At 33.1% G+C, this 26,778-nt stretch overlaps 1 protein-coding gene across 1 annotated transcript in view; it reads right to left on the bottom strand.

Moving 5' to 3' along the window:
* The window catches only part of LOC125665416 (leucine-rich repeat-containing protein 15-like), a 996,853-nt gene that overhangs the window by 957,203 nt on the left and 12,872 nt on the right, over positions 1-26,778 (bottom strand). Inside the window, exon 4 of the mRNA XM_056150956.1 lies at positions 5,147-5,325. Within this exon, the coding sequence (XP_056006931.1) occupies positions 5,147-5,325 (179 nt within the window). The remainder of the gene's footprint in view (positions 1-5,146; positions 5,326-26,778) is intronic.

The raw sequence follows: 26,778 nt of genomic DNA, 5'->3' as shown, positions 1-26,778 counted from the left end.
CATCTGTTGGGTTTCCAAGAGGAATTGTTGTTCTATTTTCGATTTTGTTGTACTTTCTTACGTTTATAGTAAATTTGCAAATCATGCTACTCTTGGAGATAACCATTATTCAATATTTATCCCAGTAGAAATATCAACGAATAATAAGCCATTCAATTATGCCAAATTTCAGTTCATCAATATAAATCACCCGCTAAAATTTCAAAGCTATTTATAAAAATCAACAAAACATAAACCTTAGACTGTCCTTCTCAGAAGCGTATATATTTCACAACACGTGTAAAATGCATCTTGTTCAGGTCTTCATTTCATTTGACTTGTGTATGAATGATGAAGATATCGGACAGTGATAAATTTCATACATTTTCAAAATAACAAAACCAAGAGTAGGACAAACGCGGACCCTTTGATACAACAGAAGGAATAAGCATCCCCTGCTCACCGGTCACAACCGCCATCAACACTCTTCTTTCATTAGGCATACAGATGAATTTGTATTTAAGGTCAGTATCTAAAGATCGCCCTAATACTAGGTAAAAAAAAGCACATCAGACCTAACGAAAACTCCTACTTGTAAATCAGTTCATTATCAAGATGATAGAATTTTCGAAATGCTGAAGGTAAAGAAGACTGTTGAACCCCTTATCATTTCCTAAAATATGCTGGGGTACGTCATTGACAATATTTATGTAATATTTCTACTCAACATTTAGATCGATATCCCGGGGTCCGTGTTTCCCAATTCTATTTCGTATTGCTTATAGGAGTTTTAAGATTGATCGATGTTCGTTATCTTTACCCTTAATCGACGACGTTTCATCTATACGAAAAAGTGAAGATTGAGGAACAATGTAATGATTCCTATAAATTCTACAAAACAAAGAAGAGGGCAAACACGGATCTGGACATGAACCCGGACACGGATATTTATAGTTCCAAAATTCCAAATTTAATGTAATACATGCATGATTTACCCTAGGGCCTATGTTTTATTTAAGAATATGAAAGAGTTCGTTGCGTATGGGGCCAAATTCGGCCGTGTTCAAATTAAAAAAAATATTCCTCAAAGTTCTTTAATAAGGTAAACTTTTTTTTATAAAATAAATAGCATATGTATGTAAGAAGCTTTATTTTTATCAAATAAATATGCAAATGCAGTATCGTTATTTTCGGATTTCAAAAATTTCTGTTGAGCATCACTGAAGAGACAGTATTTGTCGAATTGCTCATCTGGTGCATCGAAATGTTACCATATCAGATTTACTACAAGATAACATTGTTCCATTTTGACGTTACATTATGAAAAAGAAGGTTGTGTCTTATTTTTTTTTTTTGGTAAAAATAAAATGTTCTGATACGGCACGATATGTAACAACGAGATGTTATTTGCATACAGTGGGAGAAATGGTGAAGGTATGTACAGTGTAAGTAAATTGTTGGTACATGGCGTCGCAATTCGTGCAACGATTTACAGCCAATTGTTACATACCGTGCGGGGACTGAACCTTGTTATGCCGATTCCGGGACCCTCTCGATGTTATACAACGTGTCATATTAGTGCACTGTAATTATTATTTTAAAAGATTAATTGACTCACTCTGAAACTATTTATTAATTGTAAAAGATTCAATGTGGCGGATGCTATGATTGGAATGACGATTCACTGCATTTAGTAATTGTAGAGTAAATATTATTCAATTAATTTTACCATTCAGCATTTGGTCTGTGTCTTTACATATGGGTTAAATTGCATTGTTTTGATGGGAATTAAATGATTATTAATTATATGCATGGTGCATGGGTATGTATATATTTATGTATATATACACCATGTTCAATTTTCCCAAAGAACACTAAAGGTGTATTCAACGAAGACACTAAACAATGCTACATTGGAAACAGCGAAAAGAACATGAAATTCATTCAAAGTAATGTGCAAAGAAATAATGTGAGAAGAAATATCAAAATGTTTTGAAATCCAAAACATGACATTTGGACTGAAAAAGAAACTGATAGGAAATAATAAGTACTACGCCCGTACACTGTCACAATGAATAGAATAACTAAAATAATCTTTGAATCCTACATGCATTGATTGTTTATGGTTTTTCATTGTACTGTCATTATTTCAGCCATGTTACAGAGGTATATATATATATATATATATATATATATATATATATATATATATATCTAAAACATTCATAAACATTCATATATTATGGAATGTAGAGAGAGAGAGAGAGAGAGAGAGAGAGAGAGAGAGAGAGAGAGAGAGAGAGAGAGAGATAGAGAGAGAGAGAGAGAGAGACTTCAAAGAAAATTAATCAATGGTAATTTTGTCAACAGAAAATAGAAGAATGATAATAAGCAATGTTCCAGTTTTGTACAGATGATTACATGATAATATTGTGACCTGGTTCCAATCTCAATACATAACTCACACATCCATTAACTTCAATTTCAGGGGTGGTGTTCCAGATACCCCACTTTAGATCCCGCATGCATTAGCTATGCGGTGTCTTTTGCAAGTAGGATGGGCAGAGTGTAAAGATCACCATATGAGTGAAAACAGTGCTCTACTACTATACCTGTTCCACGTGTTGATGATGAACATATTAATCAAAGGCTATCATGTATCTTTGAATAGGGCCATGGCATAGAACACATATCCCAGTATATTACCACATAATATTCCATAAAAAAAATATTACAGGAACTTAACAACAGGATCACTTGGAACCACTCTATTTTGACAAAGTAATTTTCCATAATTTTAACATGCGAAGTTTGATATATCCCCCTTATGGTAGTAGCAAATGCTTGTGGAAATGAAATAAAGCCTTGAAATTCATGTGCTGATGAATTAACCGTTTTACAAAACTAAAAAAAAAATACGCTGCCTATTTGAATGTACTGTTTGAAAATATTTTAGTCAGCCACCTGGATACAAAATCAACTAGTCACGAATGTACGTACAAAATGTATAAGACAGAAAATATCTTTATAATAGTTGTCTGTGCATAACACAAAGCGATGTATAGAATCGGGAAGGGGGTGAGTCTTAAGAACGCATATTTTTGTAGTAAAATTATATTTACTGACTCCCCAGTTACTTTTTAAAAAGCAATAATGAATGATAAGAATGCAATTTCGAAATAGTACTAGTATTTATATGGTGGTGCCCAATTTTCATTGGTGCAAGAGATAAACCAGATATATGTACCTGGGAATAGACCACAAACCTTCCGAAAGTAAAGTGGAAAACTGTATCACTTGCCGTCGCAAGCGGGATTCGAACCCGTGGCGATAAAGGTGAGAGGCCGTGTGATTTTGAGCACGATGCTCTACCACCCACCCCCACCCCCTCCCCCACCCCCCCACCCACCCACCCCGAATGAAGAACTAAAATTTAGGGAAAACATAAAGTAAAAATAAAAAGTAAAACTATGTTTGATGTATGTCAACCCTAACCCCCCCCCCCCCCCCACACACACACACAAACACCCTACAAATTAGGATTTTGAAAACATGTTGGCGTTTTGTTTCAATTTTACAAGTGTTATTTTAGACAACTGTGAGGCCAACTTTTCCGGCTCCCCACTTCCCCTTAAAAACGATCCTACGTGTGTGTAATAAAATACCTAATATACTAATATTCACGAAAAAGTAACATGTAACGAATCCTGGGGGAATTAGAAAAATAGTATAAGACAAATGCTGCAGATATAGGCCTAGGCCTATTTATAGTCGTATTGCTCGGCGGCAGATATGCACTGTAGTGTCAATGTAAGTAAAATAGAGAAGAATGACATTGAAATAGCTCAACTTTAAATCTATATTTTTTAAAGTATCTTCGTTATCAAACCCAATATCTTCGTATTTGGGTTCGCTTCAACTATACTCTTATGACTGAGGTAACGTACCTTGTGACTCATTGTGACGTCACTTTTCAGAAGTGAAGTCTATTTACCAAAATACATCTATAAATAGAGCTCATGCTCTGCCATGTATTTAACTATGACGATAAATAAAAACTAGCAACATTTTGTATTCAGCAAGATGTTTCACATAATGCAATTTCCATTGATTAAAAGTATTCCTAACTAAGGTACATGCCGTTTAGTTATAGGGCACCGAAGTAATATGGCATGATTAATATAATACACAGGAAGACATGTACATGTAAATATCGTACATTGATGTTAGGAATATATCGTTTGATGCAGTACTAGACGAACATTTTCTTTTGTAAACAAAATGTAGGTAAACTTATGTAACAACACATAAATAACAACATCCATCAACATGACTTTTACTCTTGTCCTGTAAAAAGCCTAGAAATATGATCGTTAAAATAAGAAATAAGTATGGTCAGCAGAATGTCACCATCGCAATGTTTTGCATGTGAAATGCTTACCCGTGATGTATGTGTGGACAGTTCAAAGTGGTGATATTATACGGGTTTATTCAGATATCTTTAAAAGTGGTTAATGTTTATGACATTTTCCAAAAATTTGTATTCCATACATATTTTGACTACGTCAATGTAGTAGAACTGTGACACATTTTCAAAGATTCGTTTTATTTTTTAGACAAGTGTATCTTCGTCTGTATTTTACAATGTAGAAGTCTAATTCAACGTGTACTTCAAAATTTCAGGTAGCCAAATATGATGCCAAACGAACTTAGTTCTTTTTTTTAATTTTTGTCTATTCTTGAAGGGTCAACGCCCTGTAGTTGTAAAAAAAAATGTGGGTTTGAATGATAAATATAGTATGTCTTTAAAATTACAAAGAAGTGAAAGTAGAATGTAAATGTAGGAAAGAAAATTTAACATACATGAGGGTATACTATGCGGCGCTTCACACCTTTATGTGCCAAATATATGAAAGATCATACAGCTGGCGTATAAGGATACTATCGATGCACCCTCAATTGATGGAAACCGTGGATCGAAGTGAATTGATCCCAACATAGTTGTTGATCTACAATGCGTGTCTTGAAATACAAAGCGTTAGTCTTTTCACAATATTTATTTAGTATTATGTAGAATAACATAATTCATATAACTTTATAGTTGACTAGTACCTATATATAATTATCCATCTGTGTTATGCTTTCTAACATGCTTCAAATAACTTACAGATAACATGTGTCCGTGGGGATGTCAGTCGGTACTCCGGTCAGTTCTCTACTGTCACAATATACGTAAGTTCCATCACAGAGATACGTCTTCGTACAGCTACACTGGTCAGGACAGGCGTTCGTTCCCTGGCTGTAAAGCACAGGGAGCACTACCAAGGTCCAAACCACCAGCTGCATCTTTAATATGTGGTGCATAGTGTTGTTTCTCTACTCTCATAACATTTCCACATTTCTTCCTTGTTTGTACAAGAGCTGACTAGTTCCTGATTCTAATGCAGGGACCTTGCGTACGTCATTTGACCTCGTGTCAACACACGCATACCTCTATACATTGCAAATCAAATATTGAGTATATCCCAAACAAGATCTAGATTTGTGACTTATGATTGTAATTGTAATTGTAATTAAAAGATTTATATAGCGCCCTATCAATATTAGTTCTCTAAAGCGCTTTACAAATGTGAACGAAAAGATAATATAAAATCGATGTGCACATACTTGTGAATAAAATATTGATGGTGTCAGAATTAAAATTAACGAATCAAAATGCATAAATATTATTATTAATAGATAGCGATGTGACATGATTACCCTAATGACATATGAAACAATTTAAAACAACCTTTAGGAATAACTAAATACAAAAAAGGACATATTATAATAAGAAACAAACAGGAGTTTTTTTTTATTATTGATTTATTTATATTTTTTTAGTTAACAGCACTGAAAGATCTGTATGTAAGAGGACTAAGTATATAAAAATGATCACAAATTAAAAGTTAATCTAAAGAAATCTAAGTTTGTGTAAGGGTAGATATTGATCACTAAAACTGTAGGGTAGATGGAATCAGCTGCATATTTGTCATTCTTGTTAGAAGAGATCGGCGCAGCCTCCTGAAATCATGTTGACTGTATGTTTGTTAATCTGAAGTGTTATTGTCAGGTGTTGTCTATAAACACACACTAGTTTCCGGAATTGACTCTCTTTAAAAAACAACTTAGATTTCGTCCATATTTTACAAAGTAATACGGTCAATTGAATCTTTCATTTGCATTTAGGTAACACTTTATCATACAAGGGGTGCCACAGATATCAAACCAAACTATTGTAATATCCAGATGAGTTAAGAATTTGCAGAATAAGGTAGCATGTATTTATATAGATAGACATATATATTAAGATATGGAGAGATTTATATTTCTTGTTGTACACATGGACTTTAACACATAATGTGGTATCTGGCTCTTCGGCATAGAATTAATTATCTTGGTATTTTTTTTAACGAATATAATGACCGTATATGTTATCAAGTATCGTAGGATAGTTTGTCAATTGTAATTTGTATTTTAGATATTATGTTCACGAGACTCATCAAATAGAGAATATAAAATTAATAAAAGCTTTCAGTAGCCATTGAGAATTATCTTCAAAAGTAGAAAGTAAAAAAAAAAAAATACAAATCTCAACGCAACTCCACTTTCGTGTATAGTGATAGTAAATGTTAAAAAAAAGAGAAAATTACTGGAGCCATGCATCACGTTTCAATGACAGCAAACCTTGCCCACAGTTAAATACTAGTAATTAGATGTTGATTTATTTTAAAAATCTTTTCATAAATAGTTCTAATAGAACAATTTTCCAACAATGTACAATGAACGGAAATTAAAGAAGATACTTAAATTGCTATATCTGTGTTTAAAAACATACATATTTCCATCGTTATTCTAAAATCAAAAAGCCATAAATCAAGGTAAAAAAAGAGAGCATTGATGACTTCTTTTCCGTCAGTATTTTATGTGAGGAGCAGCAGGACTGACATTAATTTTACATATATGTTTTATGAGAGCTATTTATGCTACCAATATATCAAATAAAGACATTTAAAGAATTTACTCATTTTATCTAACCCTCAAACACTATACACTAGTGTCTATTATTTTACACAATGATTAACACCTTTGGTGCAAACTCTCTTGAATTAAATGAAGAAATAAATGAATATCACTTAGCAGACGTCATAAAAAAATTATTCTTGATCATCAAGGAATTGATTTAATACAAAACTTGAAAGGTGATTTAGAGATTTACCTTTTCTTGTAAATCTAATTTCATATGTTAGTTGGTAGCAAATTTAGAATACATATATTAATTTCAATATCCATACAAACGGTCTTGACTGATAGTAAATGAATATCTAAAAAAAACATTACGTGTATCTATTGTAGAACTTTTCTTTCTCATTGAAAAAAAAAACAACAATGAAGAACCGCCAAACAGAAATATCTAAATCCCTTTCTACACTACGACCTCTATTATCAATGATGACGTCAGATTTTAACCTCATATTGCGTCATACTCAACATACATTGTGACACACAAATTGTGTATCCAATCAAAGTTTCCCATTCTCACTAAATACATTGATATTCTATGAAATGGTAGGTGTAATTTCTATTTCAATGCCATTCGTATTTCAAAATATTGTAAATGTAACAATGTAGATTGCTGTTCTGATGAGAAAGAGGGTTGTGGTTGGTTGGTAGGTAAAGCGTTATTGTGCACTATATTAGTGTACATTTCGTTGGTATATCCCCCAATAAATATTTCATCCTCATATCATTAGGTCATGGGTATAGCACACAGGTTTTAAATTACACATCGAACAAGGTAGAGCAATGTATGGGACGTATTAATTCCTACATGTATAATGTCACCCCTACACCCAGAATAGTAATCTTAACGACATGGTGATTCTTATTATTTTCTATAACTTTGCTACGTATATTTTTCCATAGTCGAGGTATGTGCTATACAGCAATATGTTTGTTTTTTTTAATACACATGTTGGTTAGTAGATGATGATATATACTTATACATGTCAACTGCAGTTTAGATGAACTGATTAAATATGAAGGTAATTGAATAATATATGTAACCTTGAAATTGTAGGACAAGGTCATTTACAAGTCTCAATAGAGAGTAATCCATGTACCCAGATGTCAATTATTCTTGACTTAAATTAACTAATTAATCAAATACATTTTCGAAAATGTAAATTAACATGGCAAACAAAGAAACTATAAATTGTTTAACTGATTTTAATTATTTAAATAAAATCTAGCATTTGTTATTTCTTTCTTTATGAAAGACGTTACCTGATTGCGATGCGCCTCTGAAAAGGGTTAGCTAAAATGAATAGTTTTATTTGAATTTATAACTGTATACAATGCAAGGTATGGTTGTTGCCATGACAACTATTTTTGGTGAGATTTTCAAATGTCTTACTTCAACACAATTTATATAAGATTTGTTTATATATATTAAACAAACAAATCTTATTATCTTAATTGTATTCATTTTGGACTCTAAAGAGGTATATTTCATTTTTTTCAAGGATTTTGTCCTTGTTAATACGGTTACAGCAACGTAGTCAAAAGCATTGTATTATTTGACTTTAAGTGACACACATATGTGAATTGAATGCTTTTATCAAAGACAATGCAAGTCATTTTTGCATTCTTCAATAAAAATTGCACTTTTCAAAAAAGTATCCATGATTGCTGACACGTCTCTTAAGTGTTGGACCGGCTGTTATTCTAAAATCGTAACAGACGGAAAGGTAATCTCCAATATGAACTTTATAACATGTTGGTATAACACAATTAGTTAAATTGGCTGATAGGGAAATAATGAAAACCCACGGATATATGTTCTTATACTGTAGTGTCTCAAAGTGCATGCAATGTATTCATCTCTTCACGACATACTTTGTATCCCGGACGTTTGAATACCAATTAAAGGTTACTTAACACTTTGCTTAGCGGAATTTGATTCGGGGAAACATAATAAAAGTGAAATCTGAGTTCGATATTGAAAGATATATGAATATATACAAATACATTTACGGATACCTCTTTTCTGGAGATCAGTTTTACTAAATTGAAGCGTAGAGATACGTTTAGTTAAATTTATTCTAATCGTTTACTTTAATTCCACGTCATGCTTTAAATGAATATCGACATTTGCGACTATCTCGGTCTTTTCTAAACTAACACCGCATTGACATTCAAAATATGTATTTTCAAAAAATCATATTCTCAAACGGACATTTTAAAATGAAATCATTTTTGGCTGGAAATGGTTTGAAATCAAATATAGATGTATATGATGCACTATTGAATGGATTCTTTATATTAGGCATGATAGACATCACCCCTCAACAAATTATATACATACTTCAAATTCAAAATAATTTCAATATGCCAAATATGCAGTTATGATTTTTTTGTCAATTCCATTTGGCAGTAAAATATATGTCCAATGTGTTTGTGTTCATTATATTAGAGAACATTAATCAAAATATTTTTTTATGCAATAGGGCACAATTAACATAGCGAATTAACTATCCTATATACACAATTTTTAAAAGTGAGGTTGTCATGGAAATTCAACAATCACAGAACATACATAAATCTATCAATCACCAACATTTCTGTATTTAGAATCAATGACGCTAGCAACAGTCGATGACATCACATTCAACGACTGTAGACAAAGGTAAGACAAGTGATGAACAGAAATACCATAAGTATAGTGTGCAACTATTTATTTTATAGCTTAATCACGACGACTGATAATAGAAGATATCATTCAAAATAATTTCAAAATTCGATTGTAAAGCAAAGAACTTGTTTTTGATATCGTCGTTTGCACTGTATCAACTCTAGATATTGGTCTGAATAGCTCTGTAGATAGAAAACATGATGTGGGGATCCCGATTTTTACTTTCATGAGTTAAGAAAGGCGCCAACATTTGACCGAATGACAGTGTTTGACCTGCTTTACATAAATTGATATACTGTTCTTTTCATACTGATTTTGACTACGGGGTACTTTGTTTACTTGCTCAAAATATATAGCTCACAGTTGGTGTGGAAGTTTAAGGTTGCTTTTTTTGTTCCTCCCCTAAGCTCTTAGTTCAACCTATCTTGAATTCTATTATTGTTTGTAATAAAGTTCAAAATGAATTGTGTTTAATTCTACAAAAATCGGGGTTCCAATAGGTCCTCAGTATCCCCTTGTGTTTCGTAAGAAGCGACTAAATGGGGCGGTCATTCGGATAAGACTGTAAAACGGAGTGTCACAATAGGTGTGGCACGATAAAGACTCCATCCAGCTCAGTGGCCGTAAGCGACGAGCAAAGGCCAACATTTGGCAGCCGTTCACCGGCAGCGGTGACGTCTCCATATGGGTGAACTGTTCTTTAGAGGGACGTTAAACGATATTCAATCAATCTACAGAAAGGGGAAATATTTTACTGTGATTTTTCATCCATACGACATGATATATCTAACCAGAAACATACACAATACTCATGTAAATATATGGTAGAGGAATAAGACCTCCTTCAAATGCGTCACCTAACAATCCAATCAAAAATAAATCTTATTAAATAGAAAATATTATATTTAGAAAAGGTATCCGTAGCCATTGAGAATTATCTTGAAAAAGTGCAAAGTGCAAAACAATTGCATATCTGAGCGAAACTCCCATATTTTTGTTTCTTGTGATAGTAAATGTTTAAAAAGAGAAAAATACGGAAACCATGCACCGCGTTTCAATGGCAACGAACCGTGACAAAGCTTAAATAATATGATCTTGATTTTTTAAATCTGTTCACAAATATTTCTAATAAAACAAATTTCCAGCAATGTACAATGAAAGGAAATTAAAGAAAATACTTAAATTGTTATATTTGTGTTTAAACAATACATATTTTCAACGTTATTCTAAAAACAATAAGCTATTTTATGTGAGGCTCAGCAGGACTCACATTTATTCTACATATCTGTTTGAAGAGAGTTTTTAGTACTACCAATATAGTAAATAAAAACATTTCAAGAATTTACTCCTTTTCTCTAACCCCCCCCCCCCCCCCAACACTATACACTGGGGTCTATTATTTTACACAATGATTAACCCCTTTGATGCGAACTCTCTAGAATTAAAGGAAGAGATGAATGAATATCACTTAGCAGACATCATAAAAATTACTGATGATCATCAATGAATTGATTTAATAGAAAAGTTGAAAGGTGATTTGGAGATTTGCCTATTTTCTTGTATATCTAATTTTATATATTAATTCATAGTAAATTTAGAATATATTATAAACATTCTAATATTCATACAAACTGTTTTGACTGATAATAAATTAATACAAAAAGATGACGTATATATATTGTAGAACTCTTGTTTCTCATTAAAAAAGCTAAGATCCGCCAAACAGAAATACCTTAATCCTTTTCTACACTAGAGTCTATATTATCAATTAAAACGTCACATTTTAACCTCATATTGCGTCAAACTTAACACACACTGTGAAACACATTTTGTGTATTCAGTCAGAGCTCGTTATTCTCACTAAAATCATTTATGATATATTAAATGGTCAGTGTAATTTCTATTTAGATGCAATTCGTATTTCGAAATATTGTATAGGTAACGATGTAGATTGCTGTTTTGATGAGAAAGGAGAGGGTTAGAGGGTGGCTGATTGGTACAGCTTTATTGTACACTGTGTTAGTAATATATCGTTGGTAGATCCTTCAATATCTATATAATCCCCAAATCATCAGGCCATGGGTATAGCACACACGTTTTTTAAATTACAAATCAAAATACACGAAAAGAAATACTGGTGGCGTACTAATTCCACCATGCATGTATATTACCCCCCCCCCCTCCCTCGAATAACGACCCGGTGATTCTAATTATGTTCTATGACTTTGCTATTTATAAATTTTCCATAGTTGACCTATGGATGAAGTTATAAAGCAATATCTGATACAATGACACACCCACACCCAGAATAGTAATATTAATGACATGGTGATTCTAATTATCTTCAATAACTTTGGTACGTATATTTTTCCTTAGTCGAGGTATTGAGTCATAGAGCATTATGTGATTTTTTTTAAAATATCCATTTTGTTAGTAGATAAAGATATATACTTGTACATGCCAACTGTAGTTTTTATTAACTGATTAAATATGAAGGTCACTGGTTAATGTGTGTGACCTTGATACTGTAGGGCAAGGTCATTTACAAGTCTTAATAGAATTTAGCATGTCATTAGAGAGTAATCGATGCACCCAGATTGCAAATATTATTGACCTAAATTAATTCATTAATTAAATAGATTTTCGAAAATGTAGCTGAACATGCCAAAAGCTGTGCTTTTGGTCAGGTCACTAACAAAGTTGTTTAACTGTTTTTTATTTTTTTAAAATAGAAATTTAACATTTCCTATTTTTTTTCTATATGAAAAACCGTACCTGATTCTGTTGCGCCTCTGAAAAGGGTTAGCTAAAATGCATAGTTTTATTTGAGTTTTTGACTGTATACAATACAATGCAAAGTATGGTGGTTGCAATGACAACCAGTTTTGGAAAGATTATTGAAATGTCTTACTTCAATAAAATCTATATAAGCCTTATTTATTGATCTTCAACTAACAAAAATCTTATTATTTTAATTTAATTTTTTTTTTTGTACTTTAAAGAGGCACATTTCAGGTTTTCTTTCAAGGACAATGTCCTTGTAAACACGGTTACAACAACGTAGTCAAAAATATTATATTATTTTACTTTAAGTGTCTTAAGTGCACACATATGTAAATTCAATGAGTTTATCAAAAACACTGCATAGAATTTTAGCATTCTTCAATAAATATTGCACTTTCCAAAAAAAAAAAATATCCATGATTACTGACAGTGTTTCTTCAGTGTAAGATCGGCTGTTATTCGAAACTCGTAACAGACGGAAAGGCAGTCTCCCATATGGACTTTATAACATATTGGTATAACACAATTAGCTAAATTGACTGATAGGGAAATGATGAAAACCTACGGATGTATGTTCTTATACTGTAGTGTCTCAAAGTACATGTACTGTATTCATCTCTTCACGAACGACTTTGTATCCCGAACCTTTGAATACCAATTAAGGATTAATTAAGACTTCGTTTAGCGGGATGTGATACGGAAAATATAATAAAAGTGAAATCCGAGTTGGATATTGAAAGATATATGGATATATATAAACACATTTACCGTTATCTCAATTCTAGAGATCAGCTTTACTAAATCGAAGCGTAGAGATACGTTTAGTTAGATTTATTCTAATCGTTTAATTTAAGTCCATGTCATGCTTTAAACGAACATCGACATTTGCAACTAGTTCAATCTTTTCTAAACTAGCACCGCATTAACATTCAAGAAATGCATTTTCAAAAAACGTAATCTCAAACCAAATTTTTAAAATGAAATCATTTTTGGTTGATAATGGTTTGCCTTTAAAGATAAAGATATATTTAATTAATGCACTATTGAATCGCATTCTTATATTAGGTATGATAAACATCATCTTTCAGTGAAGTGTATGCTTCAAATTCAAAATAATTTCAATATGCGAAATGTGGAGTTATGATTTTTTTGTCAATTCCATTTAGCAGTAAAATATATGTCCAATGTGTTTGTGTTCATTATATTAGAGAACATTAATAAAATAATTGTTGTGCAATAGGGCACAATTAACATAGTAAATTAACTATCCTATATACCCAACTTTTAAAAATGAAGTTGTCATGGAAATACATGAATCACAGAACATCCGTACACATACCAATCCCCTGCATTCGTGTATCTTGGAACAATGACGCTAGCAACAGTCGATGACATCACATTCAACTGTAGACAAAGGTAGACAACTGATGAACAGAAATACCATAGATATGGTGTGTAACAATTTAGTTTAAGTACAACGACTGATCCTTCAGCTTAATCACGACGACTGATAAGAGAGGATATCATTCAAAATGTTTTCAAAATCCAATTGTAAAGCAAAGAAAACTTGCTTTAAATATAGTCGTTTGTACTTTATCAACTCTAGATTTGGTCTGGATAGCTCTATAGTTAGAAAACATGATGCGGGGATCTCGGTTTTTACTTTTATCAGTCTATATATTTGTTTCCTGCTACTCTTACAACTTTGACATTGACAATCCGTGAACTTGCAACTTGGGTAAACAACTCTTGTAAAGCGAAGATAATTTAAACAGGAGGATTGCAGTAGCTTTGGGCTCTTTAAACCGTGAATAGTAATCTGAATAATTCAATGACTAGAGCAACTGACTAGCAATACAGGGGCCCCGGGTTTGATTCCAGGTCTAGTCCTTTTCTATCACACATGGTTTTATTTACAACCCCTGAGTAATATCAAACATTTGTTAACAGTTCCAAGAGCAGTAATACTGTTATGCAGAAATTAATTTACTGTAATTTGATCTGAATATTATTGTCAATAGGTTTTTGACTGAATTTCATGAAATATTCCAAACCATGCTTTTGTATGGTTCAGCGAATATTTTAGACGTTCAATCACACGCAAAAAATGAAAGATGGACATATTTCTTTGAATTTAGTTCCCTAGTTTTGAAAATATATGTACATGCACATATTTCCTTTGATATGCGTTTCTGGAAACGCATATCCGTTTACTGCGGAACAATTTGAATTCACGCTGGTCAATTTTTGTTCAATGTTGATGTTTTACAATTTCGTTGAAATGTAATTTCGTGGATGCTTACTCCTTTTAGACAGCAGGTCCCTCCTCTGATCTGTCCAGGGTCCGTTTTTACTCGACTATTGATTTTGTATTGCTTGTAGGTGTTATGAGATTGATCAATGTTCGTTATATTCGCTTTTCATTGAAAGTATTTTTGCCAGAGTTAGTGTAAAGATCTAAGCAATGCATGGACATTATTCTGCGATATGCAAGGTGAAGGTAACGAACAGTGATCAATCTCCCAACTCCTATAAGCAATACAAAATAGTTAGTTTGGCAAACACGGACCCCTGGACACAATAGAGGTGGGATCAGGTGCCTAGGAGAAGTAAACATCCCCTGTTGACCGGTCACACCCGCCGTGAGCCCTATAACCTGGTCAGGTAAACGGAGTTATCTGCAGTCAAAATCAGTGTGCTAAGAACGGCTTAACAATCGGTATGAAACACGTCGGACAGCATTTGACCCAATCATATGTTGTGTTGAAGAACTAGATCGTTATAACGACCATATAATTTGCGAAATGCTGACTTCAATCGAGACTGTTGAAACAACTGTACCATCAACCTGTTTGTCAGTAGCTTACCTCGATTTCAAAACTGACTATACGCAGAACAAGCTCTTAAATATCGAAACAGTTGAGATATATAAACACCATATGCAGATGATACTGGAATATTGCTACATGAATATGGGAAGTTAACGATGAAGAAGCTGAAATCATCCCGTTTGCCATACAGTTGAGTTATCAGTATGTCGTCAATGTCTACTTTCAATAAAATATCTAAGTATGAAGCAGAAGTGGACGACTCTGTGGTGTCCTTTATTTGGAGCTCACATGGATATATCAAATCGACATAGGAATGACTGTTATCATTGTTGATAGACAAATCTTATCGATATATCTAAATGTCGAATTGAAGTTTTTGAATAAATTCTGCTTCATATGAATATAGAAACACGTCAGCTCAACAAAGGAACAAAATTCGTGCCCATGGGAATTCCAACAGACTGTTGGAAGACCTGATTACCAAAGACCACGAATATATTGTCAATGAGGAACTCTAGCATATTTTTTATTTCAACTTCAGAGTTCTTTGGCGTTGAATCAGAGTGGTGTTTAACAAAGTAAGTTTTTGAATGACTGATCGCTAGATATTTCACCCCCCCCCCCTTTTTTAATGAAGCAACTGTCTATGATGTCAAAAATCTAGTCTTTAATTAATCATGAGGAATGGTCGTGCATAGTGTTGAAAAGTCATAGGTTTTAATGTTATTGATTTGGGAAAAATTATGCGATTTCAAGTTTAATAAAAGTTTTTTCGATTTTTTTAAAATCCACATTTGATTAACACCACTTCTGGCATATGTGGTCGCAGAGTAAGTTTGAAGTTTCTCCTTCTCAGTTGTTAATATTTTCGTGAAGAGCAACGCTAGGGACTTGGTAGGACACTTACTGGATCCAGCATTCCACTATACAATAACGAAATCCATAACGGTTTATAGTTGAATAACACCAATTCATAGTGATGTATGTGTAGTATGCTTTTTAACATGCTTGAAATAACTTACAAAGACAATGTGTCCGTGGGAATTTTAGTCGGTACTACGGTCAGTTATCTACTTCGACAAATTACGTCAGTCCCATCAGAGGGATACGTTTTAGTGCAGTTACACTGGTCAGGGCAGGCGTCCGTCACCTGGCTGTAAAGTACAGACAGCAATGCAAACACCTCCACCACCAGTCGCATCGTTACCATGTGATGAATAACGTTGTTTCTCTACTCTCATAAAAAGATAGCTATTCAATATTTCTTCCTTGCTAGTCCTGTCTCTAACGCGAAGACAAATAAGATGTAATTTCATCTCGTGCTAACGTACGCATATCCGTATACATAAAACAAATAACGAGGATTTCTCAAAAAATATCGGGATTTGTGACTTATAATCATTTGTGTAGGGATAGATATTGATCATTGGAAGTATAGGATAGAAGGAATCAGCCCATTATTTATTGGAATTGTTCTGAATATATGTCTCTTACTCTGAAGTGTTGTTGTTAAGTTTACTCTGTTGATTCATATCATGTTGTGTTTCCCGTAGTTTAGCTTCTTTGAGGAAAAAAAACCCTTTACAAAGTAAAAATGTTCAGTTCATTACATGTTTCATTTGTATTTAGGAACAAAGGCTAAGGCCATAATGCTCTTCGTGTAGATGTTACACGTCCCAATTTTTCCAACTGCCATTTTAACGAAAAACACTGTAAACTTAATCTCAAAAACCTTAGAATTGATGAAAACATTATTCTTGTGATATTGGACTTTGAGAAGGAAATTGAACATTGTTTTTGGTTTAGCTTCCTTATTTTTTCTTATTAATTTTATTTCATTTAGATTAGTTTAATCCATCTTCCCTTTCTTTCAAGTTTTAGGTATTTCGGGTCTTTAGTAGGATATAGACTCAGGAGTTGATGTTTCATAAAATAAACGGACAAGATACAAAGAACATAGAAACATTATTAAAGTATAAGGAAGTAAGTAACGCATTTTTGATATGAAATCTGAATTGATAAGTCCGAAATCTTCTACACTAATCTGATTTCCGCTGCTGTCATAGGATGGAAACAACCAGATGACCTGGACTGACATACGTCCTAGTAAAAGAAACAGGTGGAATCTAGAGAGCTATGACGAATATCTCTGTTATTTCAAGAACCTGTTGCTGGGACATATAGCTAGTTATAACATTAATTTATGAACGGAGACCGGCAAATTACGCATATCGCATCTAGTTTCTGATTGTTTGGGAATTGAAGCGAGTGGGTAGTTTTTTTTTTTTTTATCTTTGTAAGAGTTAGACTCCTTTCTATAGTAATGATATCACACATAGTTCTTGCCCGGAACGGACTAAGTCTCTGTGCATTTTGATAACACTTTATCAAACAAGAAATGTTATAAATATCAAATACACAATCGTAGTACCCAGGTGATTCTAATTAATTTTTAAAATGAAGTAGCGTGGATTGATATAAATAGACAGAAATATAAATGCATTTATATTGATTGATATAAAAAGACAAACAGATAGATAGATAGATATATAGATAAATAGATAGATTTAGATTTATTGATATACACACGACCCCAGGCACGTAGTACGACATTTGTATGTTCAGTGTTAAATATATTATCTCGGTATTGTTTCTTTTTTACGAATTAAACTATTTTTTCCTCATTTTTGCTTATTCTATTTAGCAAATAAAGTAGGAAAGTCAACTCATTAAACAGGTAGGTTGCATTTACTTTTTTTTATTCGAGAATCTCATCAAATAGAAAGTAATATATCAAATGTTGAACTGGTTGTTATATTACAATTGTAACAGATGGAAACGTGCTCTCAGATATAGAATCCACTGTGTTAATAGATCACAACAAGCTAAATTAGCTGATAGTATAATCATCAAAATATCCGGATGTATGTACTTAAACTGTAGTATGCGGAACTTATTCATCTATTCGCAACGAGCTTTGTATTCCGAATGTTTGTATGCCAACTAATGATTACTTAAAACTTTGTTTAAAACATTATGTACAAACTAATACAAATGGAATGCAATCCGCGTTGGATATCCAGATATATATGAAGATATACAGACAAATCTAAGGTTATCTCAATTCTAGTGATTGATGATTTTTTTTATTGAATCGTAGGAAAACGTTCATTTGTATTTATTCAATCGTTTGATATAATTAGAATTCCACGTCATGATTTCGGCGGATAGCTACATTTTTTTTTATCTTTTTAACTAAAATGTTCGCACAAGTTTCAAGAAGTTTCAAGACATACAAATACTGTTAGTCCCCAAGGGTCTCTATAACCTAATAGCTAAGTACATTTTACTTCCTTACTAGCTTGAAAACACGGATGTATATTTAACTGCTGGGTTACAATTTAGAAAATCATTTCAAAATTAATGATGATATCTCCCTCATGCATAGCTCTGATCCTTGGACGAATTTGGCTCCAGTTTTTTGGCACTCTAGTTTTCCTTTTAACTCTTACAATTGTTTTTGTCATTTCGAATTTCCAAAATTTCGGCTTGAACATTCTGAAGAGACATTATTTGTCGAAATGCGCATCTGGTGCATCGAAATTGGTAAGTTTCACATTTAAAATTATTCACAACTTTGATAAACTAGTAGTTTTCTTGAATTCTATCGATCCCACAAGACGAAGAAAATGCCCTAATATTACTAATCCCCTATCCAAGGACGTTAACAACAGCCGATGCCAACACTTGCAAGATCGTGAACAAAGTTAAGACAACAGAAAGGCCAGGATTATAGTTTGTAACCATGTAATGTATGCACGATGACTGATAAGTAAGCATATTGTTTCACAATTTTCAATACCCAATAGTAAATTGATTATTGTTAGGCTGTTCTTGGCACATTGGTTTTGACAACGAATTACTCCGTTTACCTAATCAGGTCATACAGGGTTCACAGCGGGTGTAATCCGTCGACAGGCGATGCGTTCATCTCCTAGGCACCTGATTCCACCTCTGATATACGCAGGTCTCCGTATTAGTCCAACTCTTTATTATATATACTTTATAGGACATATGAGATTGATATTGTTCCCTGTCTTATCCTTTCATTAATTCTACAAAATTATACTTTTGAATTAAAACTATCCATTGATTGTGCTGTGCGATCTCAATGTTCCCCCTCTGCATGCATCAAATCTTAAACAAAGTTATCAACAAAAGGATGAGGTTGTAATTCACAGGACTGAGATTAATGATCTTTTCGCTAAAGCCGATGCTCACCATCCATTACTGAAATTCAAACACGTAATTTCAAAGTAATGTGTGCATATCCTAGATATGATTGTATACAAAGGAAAATAATCCAACATTAATGATCAAAACATGCATTGAAACCAATCGTTGGATCCTAAGCCCCCCCCCCCCCCCCCCCCCCCCATCCTATTGTTTTAAAAGCATCAATTTAAAAGCGAAATCATTCGATATGTAAAAAAAAAAAAAAAAGTCAAACTACAGCACGTGACGAAATTGTTTCAAATTAAATTGAATCTCAAAAACAAGCTGTACTAAAATGAAATAAATTTACGTGAGCAAATTGTCAAAACAGAGACACGGCGCAGACGATGAAAACTGATATCAAAACACATATCCCCCCATTTTTTTTTCTTTTTGTGATCAAATGCAAGCTTTGACTCTGAAAAAATAACAAATATCATCAAAATTATGACACCTCCTTATAAATAATTAACAATACAAAGTTAGTCGCCCCGACCTACATCATCTACCCATTGTAAAATATTAAAGCTGTAAGAATCTGGGTGATTTGTCCACTCCCCCACTAATAAAATAATGTGTATACATCAACTGTGCAAATAAGTTCTATGGTGATGGATTTACGGCTAGATAATAAACCACTATGATAAAAACACGCAGATGGCAGTGGATTGGACATGTGCTACGGATGGATAAAAGAACACACCCATATGTAGCCCTTATTTGGACATCAGAAAGAAAAAGAAAAAGAGGAAGACCGAAGGAAATAAACGTTCTGTTCAATATAAGAAACTTTCAAAACTGTCATCACTGTGGGTTGAATATTGTAAATAAAAATATAAATCGCATCAAAATCTACCCCCCAAAAAAACCCAACAATATAAATGTGTGGCAGGAATCAAGGTTCTGTTCATTGTGGGTCACTTTCACGGCCACAACACCGTGGCTTAAATATGGTAGATGAGCTTGTCTATTTAGACAGATATGCAGATGTATTTTCATTTCATTTCCAAAAGGGTTTGATATAGATAGTACATGGAAATTAAAATGGGTGTTTCTAATACGCGGACCGTAAAACGGTGTGTGATGATATGTTGCCATAAAAAAAAACCTCTTACAAGCAAAAAGAAAGAAAAAAAACACGATAAAGACAGGAAATAGGATTACACTTTTCACATTTTACGATAGTTTTATATCCGCCACCTAGACAAATGATCTTAAAAACCTACCCAACTAAACTATTTTTTTTTCATTCGCCTCCCACTAAACTAACATTAAATCGAATTATGTAATATAAATATTATAGAAACCACTGTAGGTGGTACGATGAACATTTTTAATTATAATTCTTGAAGAGTTTCATGATTTGCATGGTCAAAAGCTTTTACTGAAGTAGAGAAGAAAAACCTTCCATGTAAGTTGCTGTGATTTGTGAGAGTTTTTTTTGACAAGAGTGGAATTTTTTGAAGTCCGACTGAAGTTTTTGCAGTAAATCATGTCTGTAAATAGAGCGTCTGTTTGTTGTTGCATTTTTCTTTTTCTTAAACTTTGATAAATGCTAGTAAAATAGAAATGTATCTATTGAGACTTAATTTATGTCCCCTTTTTAAAGACTGGAGTAACCTTTGCAAGTTTAAAACTAAAAATATCATATATCCTAGTATTGCATATGATGTGCGTCACGGGCTTATGCATTATTTGTGTAAGTTGTCTGATGGGATATGATACCTACATCTGATAATTTATTAACATGAAAGGTGAAAATAACGAATAGTGATCATTCTCATAACACATATTAGCAATACAAAATAGGGGTTTGAGCAAGCATGGCCAGTGGTGGGATCGGGTGCCGAGGAGGAGTAAACACCACCTGTCGACCGGTCACATCCACCCTGAACCCACTATCTTGATCACGTAAAAGGAGCAATCCGTATTCAAAATCAGTGTGCCAAAAACGGTCTAACAGTCAGTATGGAACACGTCAGACAGAATTTGACCAACTGATGGGTTGGATTGGCGAACTATATCGTTATATCATAGCTTTGCGAGATGCTAACTTTAAAAGAGACTGTTAAAACCATTGTACCATCAACTTGTTTGTCAGTAGCTTGTCTCTATTTAAAAACTGATCATGCGCAGAACAAGCTCTTTAGCATCGACTCAGTTGAGAGATAAAAACGCCATATGTAGATGAATATGGGGAGCTGACGGTGGAGAAACTGTAACACCTAACTCAGTGAATGAATATAGTACTTATAATGCCATTACGTTTTTTTCAAACAAATGTTGTTTTCAAAATCTTTGTTTTAAGGAAACCTACCATGCACATGTTGAATTATGTAACACACACTATTCGCGGAAGACATTTACAGCTATGAAATGAATATACCTTGAGAACAATTGATAATAATATTCAATAGTTGCTCTCTTCTATTGAATTTTTACATTAATTGATTTGATTAGGTATATTATCTAATTGTTGAGAGCAAAAATAATAACTTGTATAGATAGTTGGACATTGATACATGCTAATGTTACCATTGATATGAATCAATATAGATTGGTATTATTTGATACATGCATAATGACATCGTTTACGCCACGTCATGTGATATTACGAGAAGCATATTTCGTAAATGTTCTTCATATTTTCCCGTTGAATTATGTTTTCAATTCTGCGTATTAGCAAAGCTCAATTAAATTAGACGTACGTTTTAAAAGTGAACAAAAGAAAGAAAAAGACAGATGAGTAAAAACTAAAATCAACTATGGATGCAATTGGAAACTTTTTTTCAACATTTAAAGCCTCTACGATCATGTTACGGAATGACTATATGGTAAGAAATAGCATTAAACAATACGTAAGAAGGTAATTTAAATTACAATGTAAGTATTCTATAAACAGACACAATGACTTCCGTAGTTACGAAGGCTAGAAACTCTGCATGGTTGTTTCCCGGAATGGTAAGAGTTTAAGGTATGGGGAGTAATGAATTTCTGCATAATGAGTCCCCAGTTCATCGCAGGTGGAATCTCCCTCCAGTTGAAGCAGATTCTAATTCACGGTATGGCTGATTGAAATGGAGTGTCAGTAGTGAGTTGTCCATTAGACATAACGGGAAGCATCACGTGGCAATATTGTTCCCTCTCTTACTGGTGATATAATCTCCATTTGTAACGAAGGAGGAGTTTTTTTCGAGAAAGTGATCTAACATGGCATTGCATTCCACCATATTTTCTTCATTTATCTGCATTGAAAACTGTCTGTTTGATTTCAGAACAGAATCAATATTATTGTGGTCTCCCAGCAAAACATAATATACATTTAATACTGTTTATTATGTTACAGAACTGTTCAGTAGGATGGGCGGGGTGTTGGTGTATTTCATATATGAACGGAATGACTGACCTGGCGAATTTCAAATGATGAAAGATATATTGGTACAATATATATATATATATATATATATATATATATATATATATATATATATATATATATATATATATATGTATATATATATATATTTATTTATTTATTTATTTATTTATTTATATATATATATATATATATATATATATATATATATATATATATATATATATATATATATATATAAATTAGATTATTATTTTGTAAAATAAGAAAACGGTGAATGTAACGAGTCTACAGTCGCCTTTGTCATTGTATCGTTGATTAGGAATGTTCCCAAGGGGATTCTTGTTAGAATAGGTCCGTTAGTACTCCTTGTTTCTCGTAAGAGGAGTCTATATGGGCGGCCTTTTGGTTGAGAACGCAAAAACCGAGGTCCCATGTCATAGCAGGGGTGGGACAATAAAGACTCCCCATGTTCGAATTCCATAAACACCGTGTAAAAGTCTCGATTTTGCAGCCTTTCACCGGCAATGGTGACGTCTTCATATGAAGGGCAAGAAATGAATAGGGGCATAAAATCAACTAATTCATCTAATTATGAATTATTTCTTTGAGATTTTCTCGCGTAAAATTGGACCATATTCAACTGTGAAAAGGTAAAGTCAACAGTAATATAATCTGAAATCGAAATTCCTAGTATCTCGCTATTTGCCTACACAGTCATCGAACGCTTCCCTTACCGTAGTGTTGGTGTTCGATATGCTTCGTACTTATCATTCGAACACACTCCTCAGCATACAATCGGAAACAGCATTACCAGCATACTATGTCTGCCAATTATTATGGTTCCATACGTCGTTTCAAACAGGTTCTATTACAAAGCAAAGCAGTATATAATTATGTTTGATAGCATATCAACTGATTGCCAAAGCCAGCAGTCAGAAATATAGGACGCATCAACAGAGTGCTACATTAATACAAGCATTCTAATGACATAATTTTATTAATTTAACGTTGTCGCATAATGCCGGTTTAAATCAAATTGAAACTCTGTAAAAAGACATTTTCTTTACTTTAAAACAGTGGAATATGTTCTAATAGAAAGAACAGATGACGTTATTTTTATACATAGTTTAATGCCGAAGTACCTATTAATTCTATAAAAGTAATGGATCCGAGGTCAAGAGGGGAAACGTCTATTGGTTGCAGGGAATAGACATGTACTAGGATATCGACTGCCTTATAAGTACCCACAGTTCGCAGTTAAATACAATTTACTGATATGGAAGAGATATATCTTATATACAATTACAATATGTAATTGATTTTCAAATATGTAATGCAAGTAACGTTATTTAGTAGGTATATGGGAAGTTTAAGGTTCGAATTCCGTCCATGCCTTTGATATTTGATTTCAAATGATTTTAAAGACATCCTAGTATAATCTAAAAGTTCCATAATACCGTTAAGGGAAATTTGTACATATAAGTAAATTATGAAATTGAATTGAACGGATAATTACTACGTAGTTATCTGAATTTCCCAGTGCTTCCAAAATAAAATGTCATTACATGTATATTTTAACCTAAATCACCTGTACCTTATTCGATACATAAATCACCGTGTACTTATAAGCATGGGTTACCATTATGCTTTAGTACAATAATATCAAAAAATACAAATAACTAATGGGAGTTTTTGCGATCACTTTCACACAGGTTTACTATGTCTGAAGTAACAAGGATAAACATTTTCTTACAACCATGTGTGTGTCCCAATGAGATGCAAACTGTAAGGACAGCAGCTGTGTATTGACCATACATCAATGGAGGTTGTCGTTGAACTGTTTACTTCTGATTCCTATAAATTAGGGAACTATTAAGGATATTTATTGATAAGAATTCCAGTTTTAACGAAGAAATGCATGCGATTTTAAGATAGAAAGTGTCTAACTCATATACAATGACATCATTTAAGAGCAGTGTGTTGACAAAATCCAAGTTATGATCCACATTCAACTCCTCAGACTGGAATTAAGATGTCGTGTTTTCAGTATCCGGGGGATCATCTACATGAATTGAAAGAAAATAATTGCTAACCTACTCGTTGTTAAAACACAACGTTACGTAAATAGTATACTTTGAAAGTATAGGAATTTGCAAACAAATTCATTGCTTGTGGTTTAAGATAATTGGATGCATTTCAAACATGCTTTGGCTACTGACTTTGGATTGTAATGAGCCGAATTCGAAATGTTGTTCCATCCATGGCTATAATGATAGATCGCCATGGGTATACGTAGTAGAGATAAATGTTGATATTGTAATATATGTTATAACATATGTAAAAAAACAACAACTAAGCTTTCATTTGGTGACAAAGTGTCATTTTTAGTATGAATTATATTAAGCATTATGTCAGACGATGGACTAGATATGAAAAGGAGAAAACTTAACACCTTGTTAGAATGGATACAAAGTATAAGATGTATATCAAATTCCCGTATCAGACATATCAAAACGAAAGTGTGTATCATGTAGTATTCTGTGTTCATCAAAGCATAAGTGAAAAATCACTAGATATTGGAAAATTACAGAAACTGAACCCTTAGTAATTATGAGATTAATCATTGTTCATTATCTTTACTTTTTCATTTCTACACTTATGTTTGAAAATTTCATGCAGATCGTTTATCAAAGAATGAGGAATGTTGGAATCGAATTTTAAGTCATGAACCTCATAGCTGTCTTTTACTCACATGTATCCGTTCTTCCAGGAATACTGAAGATAATGAACCGTGATCAATATAGAAAAAACTATAAAAAAAACCACAACATTGATAATAGGAGAAACACAAACCATTAAAAATACTGGGATGGGATCAGTTGCCTAGGAGAAGGCAATTGAAATGACGATCTCGAAGGAGACCGGCAACATCCTGGCAACACCAATCAGCTCGTCAGTGTCTGACCGTGACCCCCCCCCCCCCAAAAAAAAAATATCCACACGCAAACCATGTCCTTGTCGAAGTAACCGAGATATACAACCGTTTCAGATTTTCTAAAATGTTCAAATACGGTGATAGAAAGAATGCATGAAACATTGAATACTTACCATGTTCCATGTTTGTGATTATTGTCGTCATTATAAACACGAAGATAATGTTATTCGTTTCCCCATCCCTCCCGTTCTCTCCGGGTGCACAAAATACGTGTATATCGAATAAACGTATTTGATAGATTGTTATTTACATACTGATTTTGACTACGGGTTACTCCGTTTACCTGATCAAAACATGTGGCTCGCAGTGGGTGGTAGGGGTGAAGAGCGGTTTTTGGTACTCCTCCTAAGTTCCTGATTCAACCTTTCTTAAATTTTATTATAATTTGTATTTGAGTTTCATAAGAGTTGTGTTTAATTCTGCAAAAAGGGGAAGCCTTTTGCTGTGACATCGAATCCTTGCAACATCAAAATATATCTAACCATAAACATATAGAATACTCATATAAAGAAATGGTAGAAAATTAGACATGTCCTTCAAATGCATCTTCTAGCAGCCGAATCAAAAATAGAAATAAATACAATGCGTCTTCCCCAAACAACAAATGATTATTATGACAAGCATGTATATGTCCACTTTCAAAGTTTCAACAATGAGAAATGTAAAACAGTTTACTACTCTTCGTATATGATTATAACCATGAATATAACTTTGAACATTTATGATTTCAATAACGTATAAATCTAGATTTAAACACAGTTTAATAATGTATATTGGTTTATTCGATGGTTCCTTTTTCAAG

This window comes from Ostrea edulis, chromosome 10, assembly GCF_947568905.1.
Source record: "Ostrea edulis chromosome 10, xbOstEdul1.1, whole genome shotgun sequence".
Lineage (NCBI taxonomy): Eukaryota > Metazoa > Mollusca > Bivalvia > Ostreida > Ostreidae > Ostrea > Ostrea edulis.
The sequence above is the reverse complement of the archived record's forward strand: the minus strand, read 5'-3'. Positions and strand labels throughout refer to the sequence as shown.